At 42.6% G+C, this 22,289-nt stretch overlaps 2 protein-coding genes and 2 non-coding genes across 7 annotated transcripts in view; 1 reads left to right on the top strand and 3 right to left on the bottom strand.

The window, feature by feature from the left end:
* The window catches only part of mpzl1l (myelin protein zero-like 1 like), a 50,382-nt gene extending 46,697 nt beyond the window's left edge, over nucleotides 1-3,685 (bottom strand). Inside the window, exon 1 of the mRNA XM_043701038.1 lies at nucleotides 3,561-3,685. The gene's annotated coding sequence lies outside the window, so the exon portion shown is untranslated. The remainder of the gene's footprint in view (nucleotides 1-3,560) is intronic.
* Nucleotides 3,686-4,239: 554 nt separating this feature from the next.
* trnap-agg lies at nucleotides 4,240-4,311 on the top strand. Its single transcript has one exon. It is a non-coding gene; the product is annotated as a tRNA-Pro (tRNA).
* A 152-nt stretch (nucleotides 4,312-4,463) lies between these two features.
* On the bottom strand, nucleotides 4,464-4,535 carry trnap-cgg. The gene has a single exon. It is a non-coding gene; the product is annotated as a tRNA-Pro (tRNA).
* An 11,524-nt stretch (nucleotides 4,536-16,059) lies between these two features.
* The window catches only part of zgc:153184 (uncharacterized protein LOC751652 homolog), a 65,267-nt gene continuing 59,037 nt past the window's right edge, over nucleotides 16,060-22,289 (bottom strand). For all 4 annotated transcript variants that reach the window (XM_043701033.1, XM_043701031.1, XM_043701034.1 and 1 more), the window contains exon 7: nucleotides 16,060-19,968. In XM_043701033.1, the coding sequence (XP_043556968.1) occupies nucleotides 19,927-19,968 (42 nt within the window). In that variant the 3' untranslated portion in view covers nucleotides 16,060-19,926. The remainder of the gene's footprint in view (nucleotides 19,969-22,289) is intronic.

Raw genomic sequence — 22,289 nt, 5'->3', positions numbered from 1 at the left:
CACTCTGCCCCTGCCCCATCTCTGCTCCTCCCTCCCTCTCTGCCATTCCTGTCTGACCCCCTTCCCCCTCTGTCGCTAACCCTCTGCCCCTCCCTCTCAACATGCTCTCAACACAACCTCTGCAACCAACCCTCAGTAGCAGCACTGTATGCCATCTACAAGACGTAGAGCAGAAATTCACCAATACTCCTTAGACAGCATCTTCAAAACCCAAGACCACTATCGTCCAGAAGGACAAAGGCAACAGATACATGAGAGCACCACAATCTGCAAGTTTCCCTCCCAACCAATCACCATCCTAATTTGGGAACATATCACCGTTCCTTCTGTGTCACTGGGTCAAAATCCTGGAACACCAACCTTAATCTCATTGAGGGTGTACCTTTACCAATGGACTGTCGCTATTCAAGAAAGCTACTCACCACCTCCTTCTCAAAGGCAACCAAGAATGGACAATAAATAGTAGCCTAGTCAGTGTCACCCACATCCCATGAATGAATATGAAACAAAAAGTAGGCATGGTTTATTGTTTTTTTTATTTATACATTTTGTGGGATGTGGGCATGGCTGGCTGGCCAGCGTTTATCGCCCATCTTTAGTTGCCCTTGAGAAGGTGATGGTGAGCTGCCTTCTTGAACTGCTGCAGTTCCTGTGCTGTAGGTGATACTCCAGGATTTACACCCAGCCACAGTGAAGGAACGGTGATATATTTCCAAGTCAGGATGGTGAGTGGCTTGGAGGGGAACTTGAAGGTGGTGGTATTCCCATGTATCTACTACCCTTGTTCTTCTAGATGGAAGTAGTCATGGGTTTGGAAGGTACTGTTTGAAGATCTTTGGTGAATTCCTGCAGTGCATCTTATGGGCAGTACACACTCCTGCTCTAGAGTGGTGGTGGTGGAGCGAGTGTTTCCTTATAGATGCAGCATCAATGAAGTGGGCCGCTTGTTCTGGATGGCATCAAGCTTCTCGAGTGTTGTTGGGGCTGCACTCATCCAGGTAACTGGGGACTATCCATTCAGCCTTTTCCATAATTGAGTATAGTCAATTATGTAGAGGGCACAAATCTAAGGCACAGAATTTATAACAAACGTTTACAGTGTGATGTATCTGAAATTATACATTGAAAAATATCTTGATTGTCTGTTGAGTCTTTCATCTGTTAGAATACAGTGATAGTTTCACTTCTTTCATGTGTAAATCACAAAACATTTTTTAAAAAGTTGCATTCTGAGTTAACTGTAACAATTGGTGTTAGCGAGACAATATGTTGAACGTGTTAGCCCCCTGTGTTCTCTGTCTGTGCCATGATGTTTAGATTGATTCTAATCTAAAAAGTGAGATAACAGAGGTTTACATGAATTCATGTACTATTCCACAACCACCTGATGAAGGACCGGCGCTCCGAAAGCTAGTGTGCTTCCAATGTAACCTGTAGGACTATAACCTGGTCTTGTGTGATTTTTAACTTTGTTTTGGCAGAGTACCGAAGGGCCAGTTAGTGCTTTCATGTGATCCAGCCAGACTTCATAAATAGCTAGTTGAAACTTTATTGCTGGAACAGCACAGCAGGTCAGGCAGCATCCAGGGAACAGGAAAAGCTAGTGTGCTTCCAATTTAACCTGTAGGACTATAACCTGGTGTTGTGTGATTTTTAACTTTGTTTTGGCAGAGTACCGAAGGGCCAGTTAGTGCTTTCATGTGATCCAGCCAGACTTCATAAATAGCTAATCAGTTATGTGCTATAATCATTGAGTCTGTGTCCTTTGGACTCCGTAGTGTAGAATACAAACAAGATGATGAATTCTAGGTAGATTTCATTCTAGCCTTTAAAGTAAAAACTGATCCATCTGATCTTGCTCCTCTCCCTCTTGCCTGGATACCTGTTAAGAGGAGCATTTCTAAAGTGTGTTCCAGCTGAGGTAACTCAGAATTCACTAGTGTTTCCAGTTTCAAATACATTTTTATAAAGTGGGTGCTAATTCCCTAACAAAGATACCCCATCCCCACCACTGCCTGGAGGTGGGTAAGAAATTCAGTCATTAGTGTGTTAAAGACAACAGGCTGCTAAGCTTGTTGGCTACTCTCCAAAAATAGCAGCCAGTAGATCCAAAATCACTGAGCCGTTTCCGCCTGTAGAAAATAGTGCATCTAACTTCTGCATTGCTTCTCAGAAAAGGCACATACCCTCCACTCAGGTTGTTGCTATTAAGTGTAAAATCTTGGAAGTTATGTAAGACCTTTTTTTAAATACATTAACCAGCCAGTGAATATGTAAACCATCCCATTTTTATTTAAAAAGAATATTTAGAACTAGGGTTGCCTATTCTGATGGGAATTATTCTTGGAAGTTCAAAAATGAGGCACTTGCCTGCAGTTTGCAAATTTTACTCCATTTACTTGGGTATCTTGGTGTTGAGCACCTTTACACTGCATTAACCAATAAAAATAGGTTTATTCTCAAGCAATAGTAGAGTATTTATTGAAAGTAGGAAAATATAACATGATCCTACCATTCCTCTATTGTGCTTTCTCTAAAGCCTCTACCATCTAGAAGAATTGTGCTCATATATTCACTTGTTACGGCCCCATCTGTTACCTCTTGAAATCTCCTATAACCCTGACAGATGTTCTCTCCAATCAAGTACAGTGAGAAAACAGGTACTTTGGCAACATGCAGCAAATACTGTAGTATCCATAACGTGGGAAGTTTGGGTAAAAATAACCAGCAGAGACTTGGAAATCTAAGACAACAGAAAATAGCAGCTTCAAGGAGATAGTGAGGACTGTAGATGCTGGAGAGGCAGAGTCGATAAAGTGTGGCACTGGAAAAAGCTCAGCAGGTCAAGCAGCATCCAAGGAGCAGGAGCGTCGATGCTTTGGGCAGGATCCTTCATCATTCTCCTGCTCCTCGGATGCTGCTTGACCTGCTGAGCTTGTTCTTGTGCCAGGCTATTCAACCCTTCAAGTCTGCTCTGCCATTAAATATGATCATGGCTCATCATCCAATTCTGTACCCTGTTCTGGCTTTCTGCCCATACCCTTTGATCCCTTCAGATCTAATAAGTATATCTAATTCCTTCTGGAAATAATTTGATGTCTTGCCCTCAACCACTTTCTGTGGCATCAATTTAACAAGTTCACTACTCTCTGGCTGATGAATTTCACCTCATCACAGTTCTAAATAGCCTACTCCATATACTTAGACTGCAGCCCCCTTGATTCTGGCCTCCCCAATCATCAAGAACATCCTTTCTGCAGTTGTCTTGTCCTGCAACAGTTTTACAGGTTCCCATGAGATCCACCCTCATTCTTCCAAACTCCAGTGAATATAGTCCTAACCGATCCAGTCTCACTTCATAGATCAGTCCTGCCATCCCAGGAATCAGTCTGGTAAACTTGTATTGCACTCCTTTCATTGCCAGAACATCCATCCTCAGATAAGGAGACCAAAACTGCACACAATATCCCAGGTGTGGTCTCACCAAGGCCCTGTATACAATTGTAGCAATACATCCCCGTTCCTGTACTTGAATCGTTTCACTGTGAAGGCCAACTTACCAGACTTCAACACAACTTAACTAATTAAATGAATCCTGTGCCATGAACCCCATGCCTCCTCGGCTCATCGTCCATTCCTGGAAAGAAAGAGACCTGTTAATGTTTAATTAATGGACCCTGGAGGACGAGACCTGACACTAAGAAGCAGATTAGACCAATCCCTAATGAACAGAGGGATTGTCATAACAACTTACTCTGTTGTAAGTATCATAGTTTAGTCAGTAAAATTCTAGTAATACACTTATTTGGGGCTAAGTATAATTTTGTTCTGCCAACTTGCAGCTAAACCCTAAACTAGATGCATGGGGTGGGTATGGGAGCAGATGAGTGCACACCCTAATAAATAAACAAAAACTGCGCCAGATTGGAGATTTCTCAGTGGCATGGAGACTTTTTAAACCTCGAGATGGGTTTCCACACTTTTCAGATAAGCAGCCAGCTGGCCAACAAGAAAATATTTCTTGTATATTGCCTGAGTGCAGAATGTGAAAGTTATTATTTGCCACAACAGAGTGAAGTAATCTGCCATCGAATGGATTAATAAAAATGATTGCGTGTTGAGACTGGAAAAAAGACTGAACAGTGCAATGATAGTTTAAACAAAAGGAAATGAGAAAGAAGTACATTGTTGCAGTGTGTTTGCTGCAGACAGGGTAGCCTGGAGCTGCTCTCTATGTCTGGCTCGTTGGTCTAGGGGTATGATTCTCGCTTAGGGTGCGAGAGGTCCCGGGTTCAAATCCCGGACGAGCCCAACTTTTTAAACTAAATTCAAGCCCCGGCCACATTTTTACTCTCCCTGGCGGTTTTCTGACGAATGTTTGAAAATAAAAATCCGAGGTGAGCACGTCATGAATAGAAATAAATAATTTGGGGGCGGAAAAAAACAACGTTTAAATAAAAACAGGGCTCGTCCGGGATTTGAACCCGGGACCTCTCGCACCCGAAGCGAGAATCATACCCCTAGACCAACGAGCCAGCTGCCATCTTACTCCCTGGCAGCCGCTTTCTCCATCTCCGCCGCTCCGACTTCACCTCCGCTTTCTCCTCCAGCTCCTGCACCGAGCTCCGAATGAGAATAACCGACTTCTCCGCCCACCTCGAGCCCGACACCCTCACCCCGGCGCCGAAAGCCGCCGACAGGAGACCCCTGCCGCCCCCATCTCCCCCGGCGCCAGGGGCTAAGCACGACCCGCAGGAGAAAGCGGGGCCGTTCCGCCGCAGCGCCATCCAGTGGTCCGACAAGGCGATGCCTCCATGTGACTGTACCGCCACTAAGCGGCGGCGCGGGGAACTACCGCTGTCTCGCACTCTAGCCCCACCCTGTGGCAATGCCGAGTATTGAACCTCCGACCATCTTTTGTAGATTGTGAGCAATGTCATTTCAGTGCTACTGCCGTAATTCCTGTACTTGCCACGATGTAGCAATGTGGTATTATATCTGAATTCTGCAGATGGTGAGTAGCTAAAGTCTTAGTTATTTGACGGCACTGAACTCCATTTAAATGGCAAATAACAGCAGAGAATAGCAAAATAGCGTGACATTCTGAAAAATAGAAATATGAAATATCCAAGTACATTTGAAATGGAAAAATAACAAAAGACACTAATAAGTTGCAGACACTAATAAGACACTAATAAGAAATAATTTACTGCTCTTTGAATTTAATGAAACATCCAAAGGCAGGTCACAAGAGTATTATGAAATAAAATATGACATTGAGCCACAAATGACCAAAAGTTTGGTCAAAGGCAGTGATTTTAAAGAGAATCTTAAAGAGGAAAGTGAAATTGAGAAGCAGAGAGGTGAAGGGAGGGTTTTCCAGAGCTTAAGGCTTAAGTAACTGAAGGCATGGCCTCCCATGGTGCAGCAATTAAAATTAGGGGCGTTCAAGAGGTCAGAGTTACAGGAGTGCAGATACCTTCGGGCTGGAGGAGTTTACAGAGATAGGGTGGGGGGTGAGGCATGGAGGGAATTGAAAACAAGGATGAGATGGATTGAAGATGGTGGGGTAAGAATAGAACTTGGAGCTGTGACCAAAAAGAAAGTCTTCAGTCCTTCCCATATTTAACTGGAGGGAATTTCTACTTACCCAGTATCGGATGTTGGTTAAGTAGTCTGATCATTTAACAAGAGTGGGGGCATTGAAGTAGATAGTTGTGAGGTAGAGCTGGGTATTGTCAGTACACACGTGACACCCTCTGCTGTGTTTATGGATATCAAGAAGCAGAATGAAAATATTAAATAAGAGGGAGCCAAGGGTAGATCCTTGCTGACACCAGAGGTAACAAGACAGAAGCAGGAACAAATAGTTCTCTAAGTTCTGGATGTAGGTTTGTTCACTGAGCTGCAAGGTTTGTTTTCAGAGGTTTCATCACCATACGAGATAACATCATCAGTGAGCCTCCAGTGAAGCACTGGTGTTAGTGACCCGCTTTCTATTTCTATTCACATAAATAGAAAGCAGATCACTAACACCAGTGCTTCACTGGAGGCTTAATAATGATGAAACGTCTGAAAACGAACCTTCCAGCTCAGTGAGCAAACTTACATCTCTGCCGTCTCTGTTCTGATGATGTCCACCAGTCACAACATGACTCCTTGAGTGGGGTTTGTTGGTTTGGTACACGACTTTATCAACTAGGAGAAAGTGAGGACGGCAGATGCTGGATTGATCAGAGTTGAGAGTGGGGTGCCTGAAAAGTGCAACAGTTCAGGGAGCATCCGAGGAGCTGGAGAATCGATGTTTTGGGCAAGAGCCCTTCCTCAGAAATAAGGCTTGTAACCCGAGGGGATGGAGAGATAAATGGGAGAGGGGTGGGGCTGTGGGGAAAGTAGCTGAGAGTGTGATAGGTAGACAGAAGTGGGGGTAATGGTGATAGGTTGGAGAGGAGGTTGGAGCAGATAGGATGGAAAGAAGATGGACAGGTAGGACAGGTTATGAAGGCGGTGCCAAGTTGGAAGGGATAAGGTGGGGGGAGGAGAAATGAGGAAACTGGTGAAATCCACATTGATGTCATGTGGTTGGAGGGTCCTGGAAGATGAGGTATTCTTTCTCAAGGTGGTCAGGGTGTGGGGATGGAGGAGGCCCAGATCCTTGACAGAGTGGGAGGGGGAGTTGAAGTGTTCAGCCACGGGGTGGTGGGGGTAATTGGTGCACGTATCACGGAGGTGTTCTCTGAAACAATCTGCAAGTAGATGTCCTGCCTCCCCAATGTAGAGGAGATCACATCGGGAGCAATGCATACAGTAAATGATATGTGTGGAAGGGCAGGTAAATCTCTGATGTATGTGGAAGGCTCCTATGGGGCCTTGGACAGAGGTGAGGGGGGAGATGTGAGTGCAAGTTTTGCATTTCCTGTGGTGGCTGGGGAAGGTGCCGGGAGGGGTGAGTGGGTTGGTGGGGGTTGTGGACCTGACAAGGGAGTCACGGAGGGAATGGTCTTTAAGGAAAGCGGATAGGGGAGGGGAGGGAAATTTCTTCCTGCCTATTTGCTCCACCCTCCTCTCCGACCTTTCACCATCAGCTCCCACTTCCATCTACCTATCAGACTCTCAGCTATCTTACCCCCAGCCCCCCACTCCCTTACCCCCCCAACCCCCTCTCATTTATCTCTCTACTCCCTCAGCTCACAAGCCTCATTCCTGATGAAGGGCTTTTGCCCAAAACGTCCATTATCCTGCTCCTCGGATGCTGCCTGACCTGCTGTGTTTTCCAGCACCACACTCTCGACACACGACTGTTTATGGCTGCTCTAGTTTAGTGCCTCTACTGCTGGCACTTTCTGCCAGAAGGATTTCAAAACTGTGCATTTCCTTGATGACTGCAGAAGCCACACCTTCCCCATCTCTTGCCATGTTTGGGTGCTCCAGTGATTACATATGTTTATACTTAGACCTTTAAACACTGTCAGCCTGTGCAGATCACTTTATACTTACCTCCTTCCTTCATTAGCTCTTTGATACAATAATCCCTGGTTTCTCCCATGAATCTTTCTGGTAAGGTTCCATGGGAGGAGAGATGATTGCCAATTCTACAAATCTATTTGCTCACAATACATTTTTAAAAATCACTTCTTTACCATTTGCCCTCTTCCATATCCGCCACAGATTCACCTGCACCTCCACTCACATCATCTACTGCATCCGCTGCAGCCGGTGTGGCCTCCTCTATATTGGGGAGACAGGCCGCCTACTTGCGGAGCGATTCAGAGAGCACCCCTGGGCCACCCGGACGAACCAACCCAACCAACCTGTAGCACACCATTTCAACTCCCCCTCCCACTCCACCGAGGATATGCAGGTCATTGGACTCACCCACCGCCAAACCACAACAACGCGACAGTCGGAGGAGGAGCGTCTTATCTTCCGACTGGGAACACTCCAACCACAGGGGATGAACTTGGACTTCACCAGTTTCTTCATCCCCCCTCCCCCCACCTTGTCTCAGCCGAATCCCTCCAGCCCGGCACCGCCTTCCTGACCTGCAGTCTTCTTCTTGACCTCTCCGCCTCCATCCTACTCCGACCTATCACCCTCACCTTGACCTCTTTCAACCTATCACATTTCCAACGCCCCTCCTCCAAGACCCTCCTCCCTACCTTTTATCTTCTCCTGCTGAAACTCTCTGCTCATTCCTGAAGAAGGGCCTGTGCCCGAAACGTCGAATCTCTGGATGCTGCCTGACCTGCTGTGCTGTTCCAGCAATAAAGTTTCAACTCTACATATGAAATGGTCAATGGGTTGTGCAGGCTTCTGTCTAAATCACATGAATTCCAGTCAATGAATGCAGAAATTTCATCTGACTTAGTCATCAAAATGGGGCACATATCTTTTGAGGATCTTTTAGCTCTTTGGCTGTTAACCTCGATATATTAAAGTTAAAAATCACATAACACCAGGTTATGGTCCAACCGGTTTATTTGGAAGCACTAGCTTTCAGAGCGCTGCTCCTTCATCACCTTCATCATCAACCACCTGATGAAGGAGCGTCGCTCCAAAGGCTAGTGTGCTCCCAATTAAACCGGTTGGACTATAACCAGGTGTTGTGTGATTTTTAACTTTGTTCACCCCAGTCCAACACCGGCTCCTCCAAATTGATGTGTTAAGTCTGTGTAGACTTTCAATACTCAACTGAAAAGCTGCGTTTAAAGGCTTGCTTTCCTGCGTAAGACACACTCCAGTCTCGAAACTATTTCAATATTTAAAATGTTATTAGGAGGCCTGTGTCCTACTTTAAAGTAGAGAACATTAGGGACATTGTGACAACATGCGTATTACCTCCTCTTGCTTGTGATCAATCCATACACCCTGATCACTTACCTTTCTCAAATGAGTAAAACTGGCCTCTCGATATAGCAAGCGGGCATTACTGGATTATCAGCAGTCTCCAAGAGTGTGTGTTATCTCATGCACATTGTCTCATGCACTGACTGTCAACCGTGAATTTCACATGGAGATTAAGTTGCTTGCTGATTACTCAAACACGATAAACCACATCAGCGCAGTGCTTTCCGCTGCTGTTCACCATTTCATGTTAATGGTAATACGCCAATGATCGATTGCTAGTCAGAGGTTAATGAACTCCATGGGTTTTAACCATTTTAAAATGGTATGAAGCAGACAGGTTATGAAGCTGACAGGACAGTAACAAACTGTTTCCTGTGAGTGCAATCAACTTGCAGACAGAGCTGCAATGTCATATTGACACTCTATGTGGAGTCCTTCAAGGTGGAATCCCTTAAAGGCAAGGTTCACACAGCAGAGGGAACTGATTGGATTGTCGCAATCCTAATGAGAATAAGTCCTGGAGCTCCCCGCGGTGTTGTTGGAAGTGAGAATGAAGGGACAGGAGAGAGGGACTAAAGGTGACCATTTTGCACTGAAGAAGGTATGGGCTATCCTTGCAATCCAGGATGATCTTCAAACAGTTTAAGCAGCCAGGCACAGGAGCAGGTAATGCTTTCTGTGGGCCAGATTAATCCGGTGGTGAATGGTTATCACATCACTGACCAGATGGGGCTAAGTTCATGTCTGGTGTAATTGTAAGACTCGAGACGAGAGCCTGACCAGGAAGAATGATCAAAGAGAGAGAGAGAGAGCGAGAGAAATGGTGGGTGGTGAGGTGGGGAGGTGGGGGGGGGGGGGGGGGGGGGGGGGGGAGAGAGAGACATAAATGAGAAGTTGCAATTTTAAGACTGGAGTTGTAAGTGAATGGGTGAAAGATACAAAAGCATGTAGTGTAGGTGGTGATAGATACCAGGAAGTGATTACAGATGGCCTTATCTGTAACTGATACACTTGACCATGTGAGATGACAGGGTTTCGGAGGAAATGGTGAATTTGGTTGGAATATTGCAGGCAGAGTTTTAGGGAGAGTAAGACAGCTGGGAACCCAAAAGAGAGAATATGACGAGTTGAGATGAAAGTTAAAATCATTGAAGATGAGAAGTTGGTGCCAAAGCAAAGGGAGGAAAGCTGTGAAGACAACTTGGTGAGAACATTTTTATGATAGTTGGAATGGCAGAGCAGAACAATGATCTTTAAGGAGAGGTGAAGGGCTAGATAAAGGGAAAATGCTCAAAAGATGTGAAATTGCAAGAGCTGTTGGGGACAGATCTTAAGATTTGGTGATCAACTCCACTGCCAAGGCCATAATCTTAATGGGATAAGTGGTGGAAGATGAAACTGGGCATGGAAGGAAACCTCACGAAGGGCAGAGATATCATTGACCCTCAGCCAGACTTCCATTAACACCATGCAATTGATGCAGTTTTCTGGAATGAACGTATGGAAGGCCAAAGCCTTATTAACCAGTGAAAAGACATTCTGGATGGACCTGCATAGAGAGGTAGTGAAAGCTGATCCTCTGACACAGTCTGCAGGGTCAACAGTGGGAGGGGTGACTTGGACATGAAGGGGATTAGCTCCAAACTAGCTGCATCAGATGTGAATGCCAATGAGATAGTGGGGTAGGACAGTTGGGAGTTGCAGGTTATGATGCACCTGCCCTTCATGCTTCATTGATCCCTTCAGAGAATGTCAAGAGCAGCAAAGGGGAAGCTGCAGCCATTCCAAAGAGGGAGTCGAGCCTGGAATGGTGGTAAGAGAGTAGGAAGGTCATGGAGCAGTGGAGAGTTAGGATAGTAAAGTGGGAGAGTTGAGCACCTGAGAGTGAAGTAAAATGAGGCATAACAGCATGAGGCAGAGAGAACTAATAGAGAAGAGAAGTTAAAATGAACTTAAATGGAAACAAATCCAGGCACTTGGATCTGTCGTGGCAGACAAAATGGGTAAAGCTCAAGTTATGTATGGATGTTTACAGAAAAATTAAAGGAATAAAAATGAACTATGAGGAGTTTTATCAGTATGATAACAGGTTGAGGAAATTCAGGCAGTTGGAGAAATAATCAAGAATTTCAAGTTCCCAGGAATAAATATCACCAACAAATTTCACAGAATGTAAACATCACGGGCAAGAGCCTTCCCCTTGGATTAGGTGGCTCAGTGGTTAGCACTGCTGCCTCACAGCACCAGGGCCGCAGGTTCAATTCTAGCCTTGGGTGACAGTGTGGCATTTACACAATCTCCCTCTGGGTGCTCTGGTTTCCACCCACAGTCCAAAGATGTGCAAGTTAGGTGTAATAGCCATGGTTATAAAGTAGGGGAGAGGGTCTGGTTGGTATGCTCTTCAGAGGGTCGGTGTGAACTCGATGGGTTGAAAGGCCTGCTTCCACACTGTAGGATTCTATGATTCTGACTTGTCCTGGTCCATCCACATTGATGCTATGGAGAAGGTGAGGACTGCAGATGGTGGAGATCAGAGTCAAGAGTGTGGTGCTGGAAAAGCACAGGAGGTTAGGCAGCATCCAAGGAGCAGAAGAATCGACTAAGCCCTTCCTGTCTATTCTCCTGCTCCTCAGATGCTGCCTGACCTGTTGTGCTTTTCCAGCACCACTCTCTCCATGTTGACATATGGTCAAGAAAGCACATCATTTCCTCTACATCCTCAGAAGGCATGTCCACAATGACTTTTATCAATTTTTATAGATGCACCATAGAAAGCATTCCATCTGGATGCATCACAGCTTGGCATGGCAACTGCTGTGCCCAAGACTGCAAGAAATTACAGAGAGTTGTGAACACAGCCCAGTCCACCATGTAATCCAGCCTCCCATCCATTGACTCCAGCTACACTTGCTGCTGCCTCAGGAAAGCAGCTAACATAATCAAGGACCCCTCTCACCCTGGTTACACTCTCTTCTGTCGGGCAGAAGATATGAAAGTTTGAAACAATCTACCAACAGATTCAAGAGCAGCTTCTTCCCTGCTGTTATCAGACTTTGAGTGGGCCTCATATTAGAGTTTATCTTTCTCTGTGCCTTCGCTGTAGCTGTAACTCTATATTCTGCATTCTGTTCGATTATCCTGATGTACTTGTGTAAGGGATGGTTTACTTGGCGAGCACGCAACACAATACATTCCATTGTTATCTCCGTACATGTGACAATAATAAATGAAATCAGATCGGAGTGCTGGCTTGGACACAGTGGGCCAAATGGCCTCGTTCTGTGCTACAATCATTTGGTTTTGAAGAACTGATTGATGTCATCTGATTTCATAAGGACTTTCAAAGGCAATTGGACATGTCTTGAAGAGAACTCATTTTCAGAGCTCTGGGGAAAATGATGTAATATGAGATTAGATTGGAAAGCTCTTTCAAAGAAATCTCTCTGTTCTTGTAATTCCGTGACAACAGGACCATTTAGAATTTAATGTTTATCCATGTTGTACCTCCCAAATATGAGGGGCTTATGCCCGAAACGTTGATTCTCCTGCTTCTCAGATGCTGCCTGACCTGCTGTGCTTTTCCAGCACCACACTCTCGACTCTGATCTCCAGCATCTGCAGTCCTCACTTTCTCCTAGTTGATTTCAACCCTACTGCAAAGCTTCTTCCAAGGATGTCTACCTTGAAGAAGTTCTCCTCCTCTCTCGACAAAGAGTGAGTCCCTCTCGCACTGCATCCCCCAGGTCATCAACTCCTGATAAGGGCTTATGCCCAAAACATCGATTCTCCTGTTCCTCAGATGTTGCCTGACCAGCCGTACCTCCATTAATGTCTCACTTCACTTTATTTCACACTTATTCAGATTAAATTTCATTTGCCTATTTCATAATTTCCTGCTGGAATGCCTCGGTTTTTTATTTAAAATGCAAATATTCCGAGGATGTTGTCATCACTGGCTGGGCCAGCTTTTATTGCCAATTCCCAATGATAGTGGGCTGTCTTCTTGAACTGCTGCAGCCCAACTGGTCTAGGTGGCCTCACTGTGCCTGTTAGGGAGGGAGTGCTAAGATTGTAACTAAGTGACAATCAAATTATCATCACAATAGCAGAAATCTATTTTATGGAAATAAAGTGAAATTTTAACCTGTCTTAAGACTGATCTTTTGGTGCCCAAGTGGCAGTTTGAATTTACCAGATAACATCAGTACCAGAACCTGGCCTAGTTTAACCAATAACTCTATGGGCCCAAAATGGCTGCTGTCGAAATCAAACCAAATATCCTCAGTCATTGTAGTTTCCCATATCACAGTGACACTGTGCTGTTAAACCTCAAGAGCTGCTTACGATTGAAAAATCAGGATCGAAGCCAAAGCCCATAAAGCAATTAAGAACAGAAGGTTAAAATGTGTTGATACAGCAAATCAGGTTGTAACCTTTTTTAAATTCACACGTAGGGGGTGTTGCTGGCTGGACCAACTTTTATTGTCCACACCTTTCTTGCCCTTGAGCAGGCGAGGGTAAGCCACCTTCTCAAAACACTGCAGCCCGGTTGGCGGGGGAGAAGGTATATCCCCAGTGCTGTGAGGAAGGAAGTTCCAGGATATTGACCCAGTGACAGTAGAAGAACAGTGATGCAGCTCCAAGTCAGGGTGGCGTATGGCTTGGAGGGGAATTGTGGGCGCTGTATTTGCAAACATCTACTGCTCTTGACCTTCACAGCAGTAAACATTGAGAGCGTGGAAACTGCTCTTGAAGCAGAGAGTTGCTGCAATGCATCTTGTAGGTATTTGCATCAGGGTAGAGGAAGTGCATGATGATGGTGATGGATTGGGTCCACAGTAAGCAGGCTGCTTTGTGCTGGCTAGTGTACAAGTGTTGTAGAGGCTGCAGTCATCCAGGAAGATGACAGTATTCCATCACAATCCTGACTTGTGTCATAGCTAGGCCATGGATTTCAGAGTTGAGTTACTTGCCGCAGAACTCCTAGCCTCTGAGCTGCTCTTGGAGCCAAAGCATTTATATAACTGGTTCAGTTTCTAGTCAATGATAATCCCCAGCATGTTAATAGTGGGTGATTCAGCAATGGCGATGCAACTGAATGTCAAAAGGATGGATAACAGCAGCTCCAAAGCCTGAAAATAGCAGAGAGGAACAGAGAAGCAAGAGATCAAGAGTTCAAAAATGTATAAAATGTCAACTAATTTGAATACATTTGACACACTAACTCACTTATCTGCAAACTCTAACAGGTTGAAAACTTGCCCTCCACAAAGGCATAATCTCAAATTGATGCACAGCTAGCAAATCTCAGCAATTATACTCAGAGATTTATAGCACAGCTGATGGCCAGTGGGTCAATCCTGCTGATGCTATCTGTATGGAAGAGTAATCCTACTACCCCACCTCCACCACCACCCCACACCAAGCATCGTGTATCATCCTCCTTCAAATATCTATCCATTCTTCCCTCGAGTGGTCTCTGCCTCAATTACTTGTGACAACCCCCCCCCCCCCGCCATTTCAATCACTCTCTGAATAAACAAATGCGTCCAGCGTTCTTCACATCTGTCAATTTCAATTCTTGCATTTTCTGTCAAGTTGCCCCAACCAAAAAAATTCACTGAATTAACAGCAAGGTTACAGAAAGTCTCAACACTGTTAGTCTAACATTAGAGAAATGAAAGTGTGTCTAACAAAGTGAAATCACGTTGACAGGGGAGTTACTGTCATTACTGAGAAGGTTCAGAGTTCTTGGTAGTTTGTTCACTTCCTGTTAGTCCCCCCTTCATCATTGACTTGAAACAAAACTTCATCATTGTGTGGTGATATTTACATGTTTTTGGTAAATTGTTTCCTCTCCTGGTCAAGGTTATTTTCATGTTTCTTGATACTTATTCAAAAGATGGTAAGTTCGACTGAATGTAAGTATTCTTCCTGCTGCAGCTGTTTACCAATTCGGTGGGTGAAAGCAAAATTTTAGAACATGGCAAATCTACGCTAGAGAACCCGGAGTGCAGATTACCATTAAGCAAGCAGCAAACTAATTACAATGCACAAATCAGATGCACCTCAAGTGCTTAATATGTTTGCTCATTTTGCAACATACCTCATTCTGCACATCTTGCTGAGTGTTGCTATACTTGGAGCCTTGCCATCTAAACACACCTTTTGCAAGAAAAATACTAAGATTTATATGACTAAAACTTCATAGAAACTGCAAAACTGGTTGGAACTTGGTCTACAGCTGACAAGTAGACATAGCCATTGCAAAAATCTGATTCTACAATGGATCCAATTCTTTAAGAAACAATTAAGAAATACCACTGCTAAACTGATGAAATAATTTCCAAATACCTGTATCTATTACCAAAGAGTTTTGTCACTGTTGCAAACGTACAATCTGAGAGAGAGTTAAAGCATATGCAAGTTCAGTGTCAGGCTGCCCACAACTTGGGACTGGAAGACTAGGGATTACGAAGCCTTGATAAAGGGCTTATGCCTGAAACGTCGATTCGCCTGCTCCTCCGATGCTGCCTAACCTGCTGTGATTTTCCAGCACCACACTCTCGACTCTAATCTCGAGCATCTGCAGTCCTCACTTTCTCCTGAAAGTGAAGGGTGACATTCCAAATGGTATTCACACCTTTTCCCACTCTTTATGGATTTCAATGAATATTTTCCATGAAAGTACAGAGATTCCAGAAGATAAGGATGTGGCCAGGGTTGGAGGATTTGAGCTATAGGAAGAGGCTGAACAGGCTGAGGCTGTTTTCCCTGGAGCTTTAGAGGCTAAGTGATGACCTTATAGAGGTTTACAAAATTATGAGGGGCATGGATATGGTAAATAGGCAAAGTATTTTCTCTGGGGTCAGGAAGTCCATAACTAGAGGGCATAGGTTTAGGGTGAGAAGGGAAAGATATAAGAGAGACCTAAGGGGCAACTTTTTCACACAGAGGGTGGTACGGGTATGGAATGAGCTGCCAGAGGAAGTGGTGGAGGCTGGTACAATTGCAGCATTTAAATAGCATTTGGATGGGTATATGAATAGGAAGGGTTTGGAGGGATATGGGCCAGGTGCTGGTAGGTGAGACTACATTGGGTTGGGATATCTGATCGGCATGGACGGGTTGGACCAAAGGATCTGTTTCCATGCTGTACATCTCTATGACTCTAATACTTTGATTGAAAAAAAAAGGCTGAAATCAGAAGTCTTACTTTCATAGTACATTTTTATTTTCACTTAAAAGCTTACAAAAGCAGCATTTTTGGCAACATATATTTACCAAGAATACAAAGCAAACACTTCCAGCGTACACCTCACTCCATTGAGAATTTTACATTCACAGTCATTCAGAAGTGTTACATATCTAGATTCTAAATTCAGGACTTGAAACTGCAGTATACATTAGGATACTAATTGCAAGGTAATGCAATAATTTGTGCAGTAGCAAAATTAAATGCTCCTGCTCAGAGACACCATCCACTTAAAACATTTTCACTTCAACACAACTACTTTTTTTGGTGTGATCAAAGGATTTATCTTGAGGTCCCTAGTAGAAATTACATGCAAAACCTTTTAATTAGGAAACATTGGTGGAGATAGCATTGTCCCATTGTTCAGATCATCTCCAATAATTGGACCAACTCACATGAGTTGCACTAACATTGTAATAGTAGTGAAGGAAGTGTCCTTTGCCAAGTATTGTCTGATTAACAACTTTACAGTTAAGTGGCATAAAATCAACAAGCCTGCTTTATTTGGTGATTGTAAATAAAAAATTGTGCACAGTTCCTTTACTTTCTCTATGTCGCAATATTCAACTTCGAAAATATGCAGGAAATCACGAAGAAATACATGGACAGATTGTGAACATCGTAAAAGGGCATACAATTTAGGTCACTCAGACAAAAGTTAGGGTCATCAATTCCAGTTGTTTTCTTGCCAAATACACGATATTGATTTTATTAGAATCAGTGCAAATACTGACCCATGGCTAATCATTCTGTAACTTACTGATTTATCACACTTCTATTATCAATGCCTCCAAAATCTCAAATCTGTTGGGGCTACTCTGATCAAACTTTCCTTCTGGTTGATTTCTTAATATACACTTCTCATTAACTTAGTATTTTGTATCTGAAGGTAGTTGATCTGGAGTTGTACCTACGTGAGAAATTTTGACTAACACAATTTGATTGAATAATTTAAAACCAGCATTTTGAAATCTGTTGAGAGAGAAGGTTATTCAATGACAAGTAAAATTGTATCGTTAGTTGAAGCAAGGGTGGCAGTACAGCTTGACAGGAAGGTTATTTACAGCAAGACCGTGCTCCTATTATACATATTTCTATGTCTGCATGAAACAAGAGGTCATTGTAGGTATCAAATGAGATTAATGTCTTCCTGCCACTGAACCAATTTGTTCTCATGTTTCATGTGTACCTTTTGATGAGGCAATGTGTTGATAAATATATTTCCACCTGGAAGTTTTAGTCAATACTCTTAAATTCAATCTTTTTTTCAACGAAACCACATTTTAAATCTTTCTATTTTAAATCTTTTATATATATTAAGCCAGAAAATATCAATTTACATTATTCAAATCAAATATTTTCTCAGATCAGATTTATTGGAACAAGAATTCCATGTTCCTATTCTCTTAAACCATAATAAAGTCACAAATAGCTCTTGCACAATTGTCCAGAGATCAATAATTTCAGTTTGGATTCTCTGGTTCATATAATCTTGTTGAACAACAGTTTCCTCATCTTATTTGCCAAATTAAAAAAAAATTCAGTAAGATGGGACTGCACTGACTGGTGTTTTCTGACCAGTGGAGGGGAAAATCAGAAATGAATAATTTCACAGTGACTGAACTCAATGAAAGCTGCCAATGCAATGCACAGGTTAATTTGAAATTTTAACAAGTTCATTACATGTAGATATTGCCTTTAATGAAATTTCTTAATGAATAGAATAATCCTGATCATTGTTCATCCAAGTCAGTCATGGAACATTGAGATATTCATAAAAAAACAGAAACAAGCAACCATGTGTGAAGTGCATAGTGACTCTGCATCAGCACAGTGTGGTGAGATTATAAAGTACTTATGTGGAACTACAGAATTTGTAGGCTGCTGCCAGAGTTCACTTTAACTGCTATGGAAAAAGGCAAGCAGAGGGCAACGCTGCACTATAAAGTATTCCACTGGGGTTTTCACATTTTAACTTTGTAAATACCATGAAAATGAACATATATAAAAGGTTTGTGTGAAACACTTACTGATGTAAATCACTTTACTCATTGCAGTGTTTTCACATATATTTGTTTTGTAAAATACTTAACCAGGACATTTGTAAAAACATTTTCCCATTTCTGGGCTTGACTTGTAATTTGGTATGTATTTTGAATGTTTAACGTGCATGAGCAATGGAACTGAATGAAGTGTTAAAGTATGATCACATCATCATTTCAGTCATCTGCAGATGTGTTGCCATTAGTGGATATGAAAGTGTCGAAAGCCTCTGCTCATTGCGAGGGTTCAAAATTCAACATTCCATTACCAGAGAGACTAAAATATTTCCCAGCATTAATAACAGTCAAAGAATTAAATCTTCCATCAGGACATTTTAATCACAAGCACAAGTGGGTTTCCTACTCCAAAGGTTTCCATGTAATTGCAGCATCTTATTGGGCTGTCCTGGTTAAGGATGCACATATAAAACAATTCTCTATTTGTAGATAGCGTGAACTGTTCCTGGAAAAGGGAGAGGTTGGATCTTTACTCAATGACTAACATCACCCAGAATGTGTGCACCTCACTACACCTTTCTCAAGATGGGAAACAAAATCCCTGATGTTGAGGAAAATGAATTCAGAGGAAACTATTTAAACAGGAGTTCAGAGCAATTTTGTCTTAAACAGATAAACTGAATTAAAGTTTCACAGAAGCCAACATTCCTAAGTAAATGATAATATATATAGTGGCTTATATTGGTGACAGTTTTGAATCAAAGGCTAGGGAGATCGTTGATATACAAGAACTTTGTTTTCAATCTTTAAGGCAAACAACCGAATAGGTATTCACCTGAGACAAGTAATACATAAATTTAAGTCAATCATCTCCTTGATTTTAGGTTTGGTTGAAATCAGGCCTGAGAGGCACGGGGTGTAGCTAGAGAGTGTTAAAATGAAACAGGGAATTATCTATTCCTTCCCTGGTCTGATTTGACAGATAGCTTCAGAAGAGGATTAGCAAGTTTCTTCACTCCATCAAACTGCTGGAATTTAAGTTGGAGACCCCATAAACTAACTACTGAGCTCTACTTCAATCCTGCTCTGCCTGTCCCACCAACCAACTGATCAGCTATTGTGTTGCCATGTTTGGCCAATCTCCAAAATAGAAGTGTTAATAGAAGGACAACAAAATATATACAAATCTGTAACTTTCCTTCCATTATTTTTTATTAGAGATACCTTATTCTGAAATAAAGCTGGAAGGCAGCAGCATGGAGGACCTGACTAATTGGGGTATTTTTACACTTAAATAAATCATTGGCATTAATTACTGTATATTTGGAATCTTCTCATTTGATTCCCCTGATTCTAAGATTGCCATTTTTGGTTTCAGGGAATTATTCATTCTGTTTTTTAAATTATGCAGTTGTGTGCCAGTTTCACATCCACTATTCCACACATGCATATCGAATTGTAAAGGTCCAGCACACAATTCTTTTTTGGCATTTCTGTGCTATTTTATTTATTGACATTCATTGCAGTCACTCCTTGTAATGTGCAGCTAGAATTAAGTATTTATCCAAAAGAGAAATTTTCAAAATCATGATGCACGAAGGAGATACCTGAGTAAATTGGGATAGATCTGTGAATGAGTCCAGCCCTTAATGAGCAGAAGCAAACAATGTGCAGGGGAACTATTACAGAAATGTGCACACACCCTAGCAAACAAAAGAGCTAAAAGTTGCGCAGAATCTTTCACCTGTAGGCACAAAATAAACAGATTTACATTGAAAACTTGTCAGCCTCCAATGAATATCAATTGGACCGAGTTTGATATAGTCAGGTGCATTTTTCGTCTTCAGTGCCCTCAGGAGACATTTCCTAGAAAAGAATAAAGATACAGATTGAATTAACGCACTCAGTGCATTGCGTTTCGCTAATTGCTACATTTTCGTCCATACATTATGCACAGTTAACAAAAAAAAAGAATTTGCTGGAGAAACTTAGCACGTTTGGCAGCATCTTTGGAGAGAAAGCAGAGTTAACACTTTGAAGTCAGTGGTTCTTATTGAAATCATACACATGGACTTGGTTGAGCTCTCATGTCGAACATTATGCAAATCACTTTTTTGTAATCAAATGTCATACAAGTATGAACTTTTTCAATGCAAGTACTAAAACAATGAAACTGTTTATTTCTCTCCATTGTGTGTCAATCATCACCAAGTATTCAAAGCTGAATTTTAATGTTCAGTGTAAGCTAGCTGTGTTTTTTTAAATAACAGGGTAAGATTCAGGATGAACGTATAAACATACTAATTGGAAGTAGACTATTCAGCCCATGAGCCCACCCTATTTGATAAGAATACATCGGATCGGTTTGTCACCGTAACTTTTCTGCAGCTCCTGAAATTCATAGTTGCTGGTTAAAGGGACTGCTCAGTTGTTGTGCTATTGCATTGAGAAAAGTCAGGGCTGAGCAAGAGCAAAGCACTTCCACTTTCATATAGAACCTCAAAAAAAGATGCAGATACAAAATATGGAGTGTTTCATTCACCTTCTTCTTAAGAAATATGGCCAGGTTGATTGGGCATTGCTTCTGGTACTCACATCTTGAGACAAGGAAAATGTCCACCGGCAGGTCCAGTCACTATCACACAAGATTCAGCAGGTAAACCAAGAAGGACAAAATCAGCAGTTTTGTCACCCATTTAGAGCTTGACTGAGGACACTCAAGTTAATTATAACAAGCATACCCCACTCTGTACCAGAGCAGTTTATTGTTCACACTTTCAATTGTAATTGCTGTTCCATGACTGGAAACTGACACCCACCCACTAAGCTTACCAGAGACAGCTAACCACTCGGAAATATTGGTAAACAAAAGGAACACATGACTATGTCATCTTCTGTATATTTTTAAAATCTTCCATAGTTTGATGCTTTTTCTCTACTAGCAGACAATGGCACGAAACAGAACGGTGAAAACTGATGTCCTGGTCAATGTAGTTAGACTCTCCCAGAAATGATTTGGACGTGCCGGTATTGTACTGGGGTATACAAAGTTAAAAATCACAACACCAAGTTATAATCCAACGTGCGCGTACATGTACACGTACACACACACACACACGAGATTGTGGGGTGAATTTGTACTTACAGAATTACATTTTATTTTGCTCAGAAACTGCATGAATCCATATAAGATTCTGTAAATCCTTTTTTTAAGATTAGAACCAGTTGAACATTGGGGCACAGACAGTCTCACACAGGGCACCTCACACCTTCAATGCATTATCTGGGCCGACATGGCATCTATTGTTAAAGTTCACTTGAGAATGTAACTTTAAGAAAGTTCACATGTAAATCCCAGAAAGAACTGAAACCAACATGGTCATTCTAAAAGGTGAGAGACTTAACAAACATTCTAGGTCTTTTTCAATATATAATTTCAGTTACATCACACTGTAAACTTTTGTTATACATTGTGTCTTATGATCTTATACTCCACACCACCTGATGAAGGAACAGTGCTCCGAAGGCTAGTGCTTCCAAATAAACCTGTCGGACTGTAACCTGGTGTTGTGTGATTTTTGACTTTGTACACCCCAGTCCAACACCGGCATCTCCAAATCACAGAGAAGGATGTTATGTTCAAACATGTTAAAGGCTGCAGACAGGTCAAAAACACAAATTGGAGCAGGGTTAGACCATTTGGTCCCTCAAGCCTGCTCGATATTCAATAGGATCATGGCTAATCTCAGTATCTATCTCCCCATTTCCTTTGATCCTTTCAGCCCCAAGGACTTGTGCTAACCTCTTCTTGAAAACATTAAATGGTTTCACCTCAACCACTTTCTGTGGCAGAAGAAATTTCCCCTCATCTCAGTCCTAAATGCCCTACATAGTACCCTGTCTAGAAAAACTAGGGGGATTTCAATGAAATCCCTCAAATTCTAACAGGACTAAACTCCAGGGAAAACAGTCCTGATCAATCCAGTCCCTCTTCATATGTCAGTCCTGCCATCCCAGGATCAGTCTGGTAAAACTTCACTGCACTCCCTCCATAGACGTGGAACAATACAGCACAGAACAGGCCCTTCGGCCCACGATGTTGTGCCGAACATTTGTCCTCGCTTAAGCACCTATCCATGTACCTATCCAATTGCCGCTTAAAGGTCACCAATGATTCTGACTCTGCC

Source organism: Chiloscyllium plagiosum, chromosome 12 (genome assembly GCF_004010195.1).
Source record: "Chiloscyllium plagiosum isolate BGI_BamShark_2017 chromosome 12, ASM401019v2, whole genome shotgun sequence".
Classification (NCBI taxonomy): domain Eukaryota; kingdom Metazoa; phylum Chordata; class Chondrichthyes; order Orectolobiformes; family Hemiscylliidae; genus Chiloscyllium; species Chiloscyllium plagiosum.
Note: the sequence above shows the minus strand (reverse complement) of the source record. Positions and strands in the feature narration are given on the sequence as shown.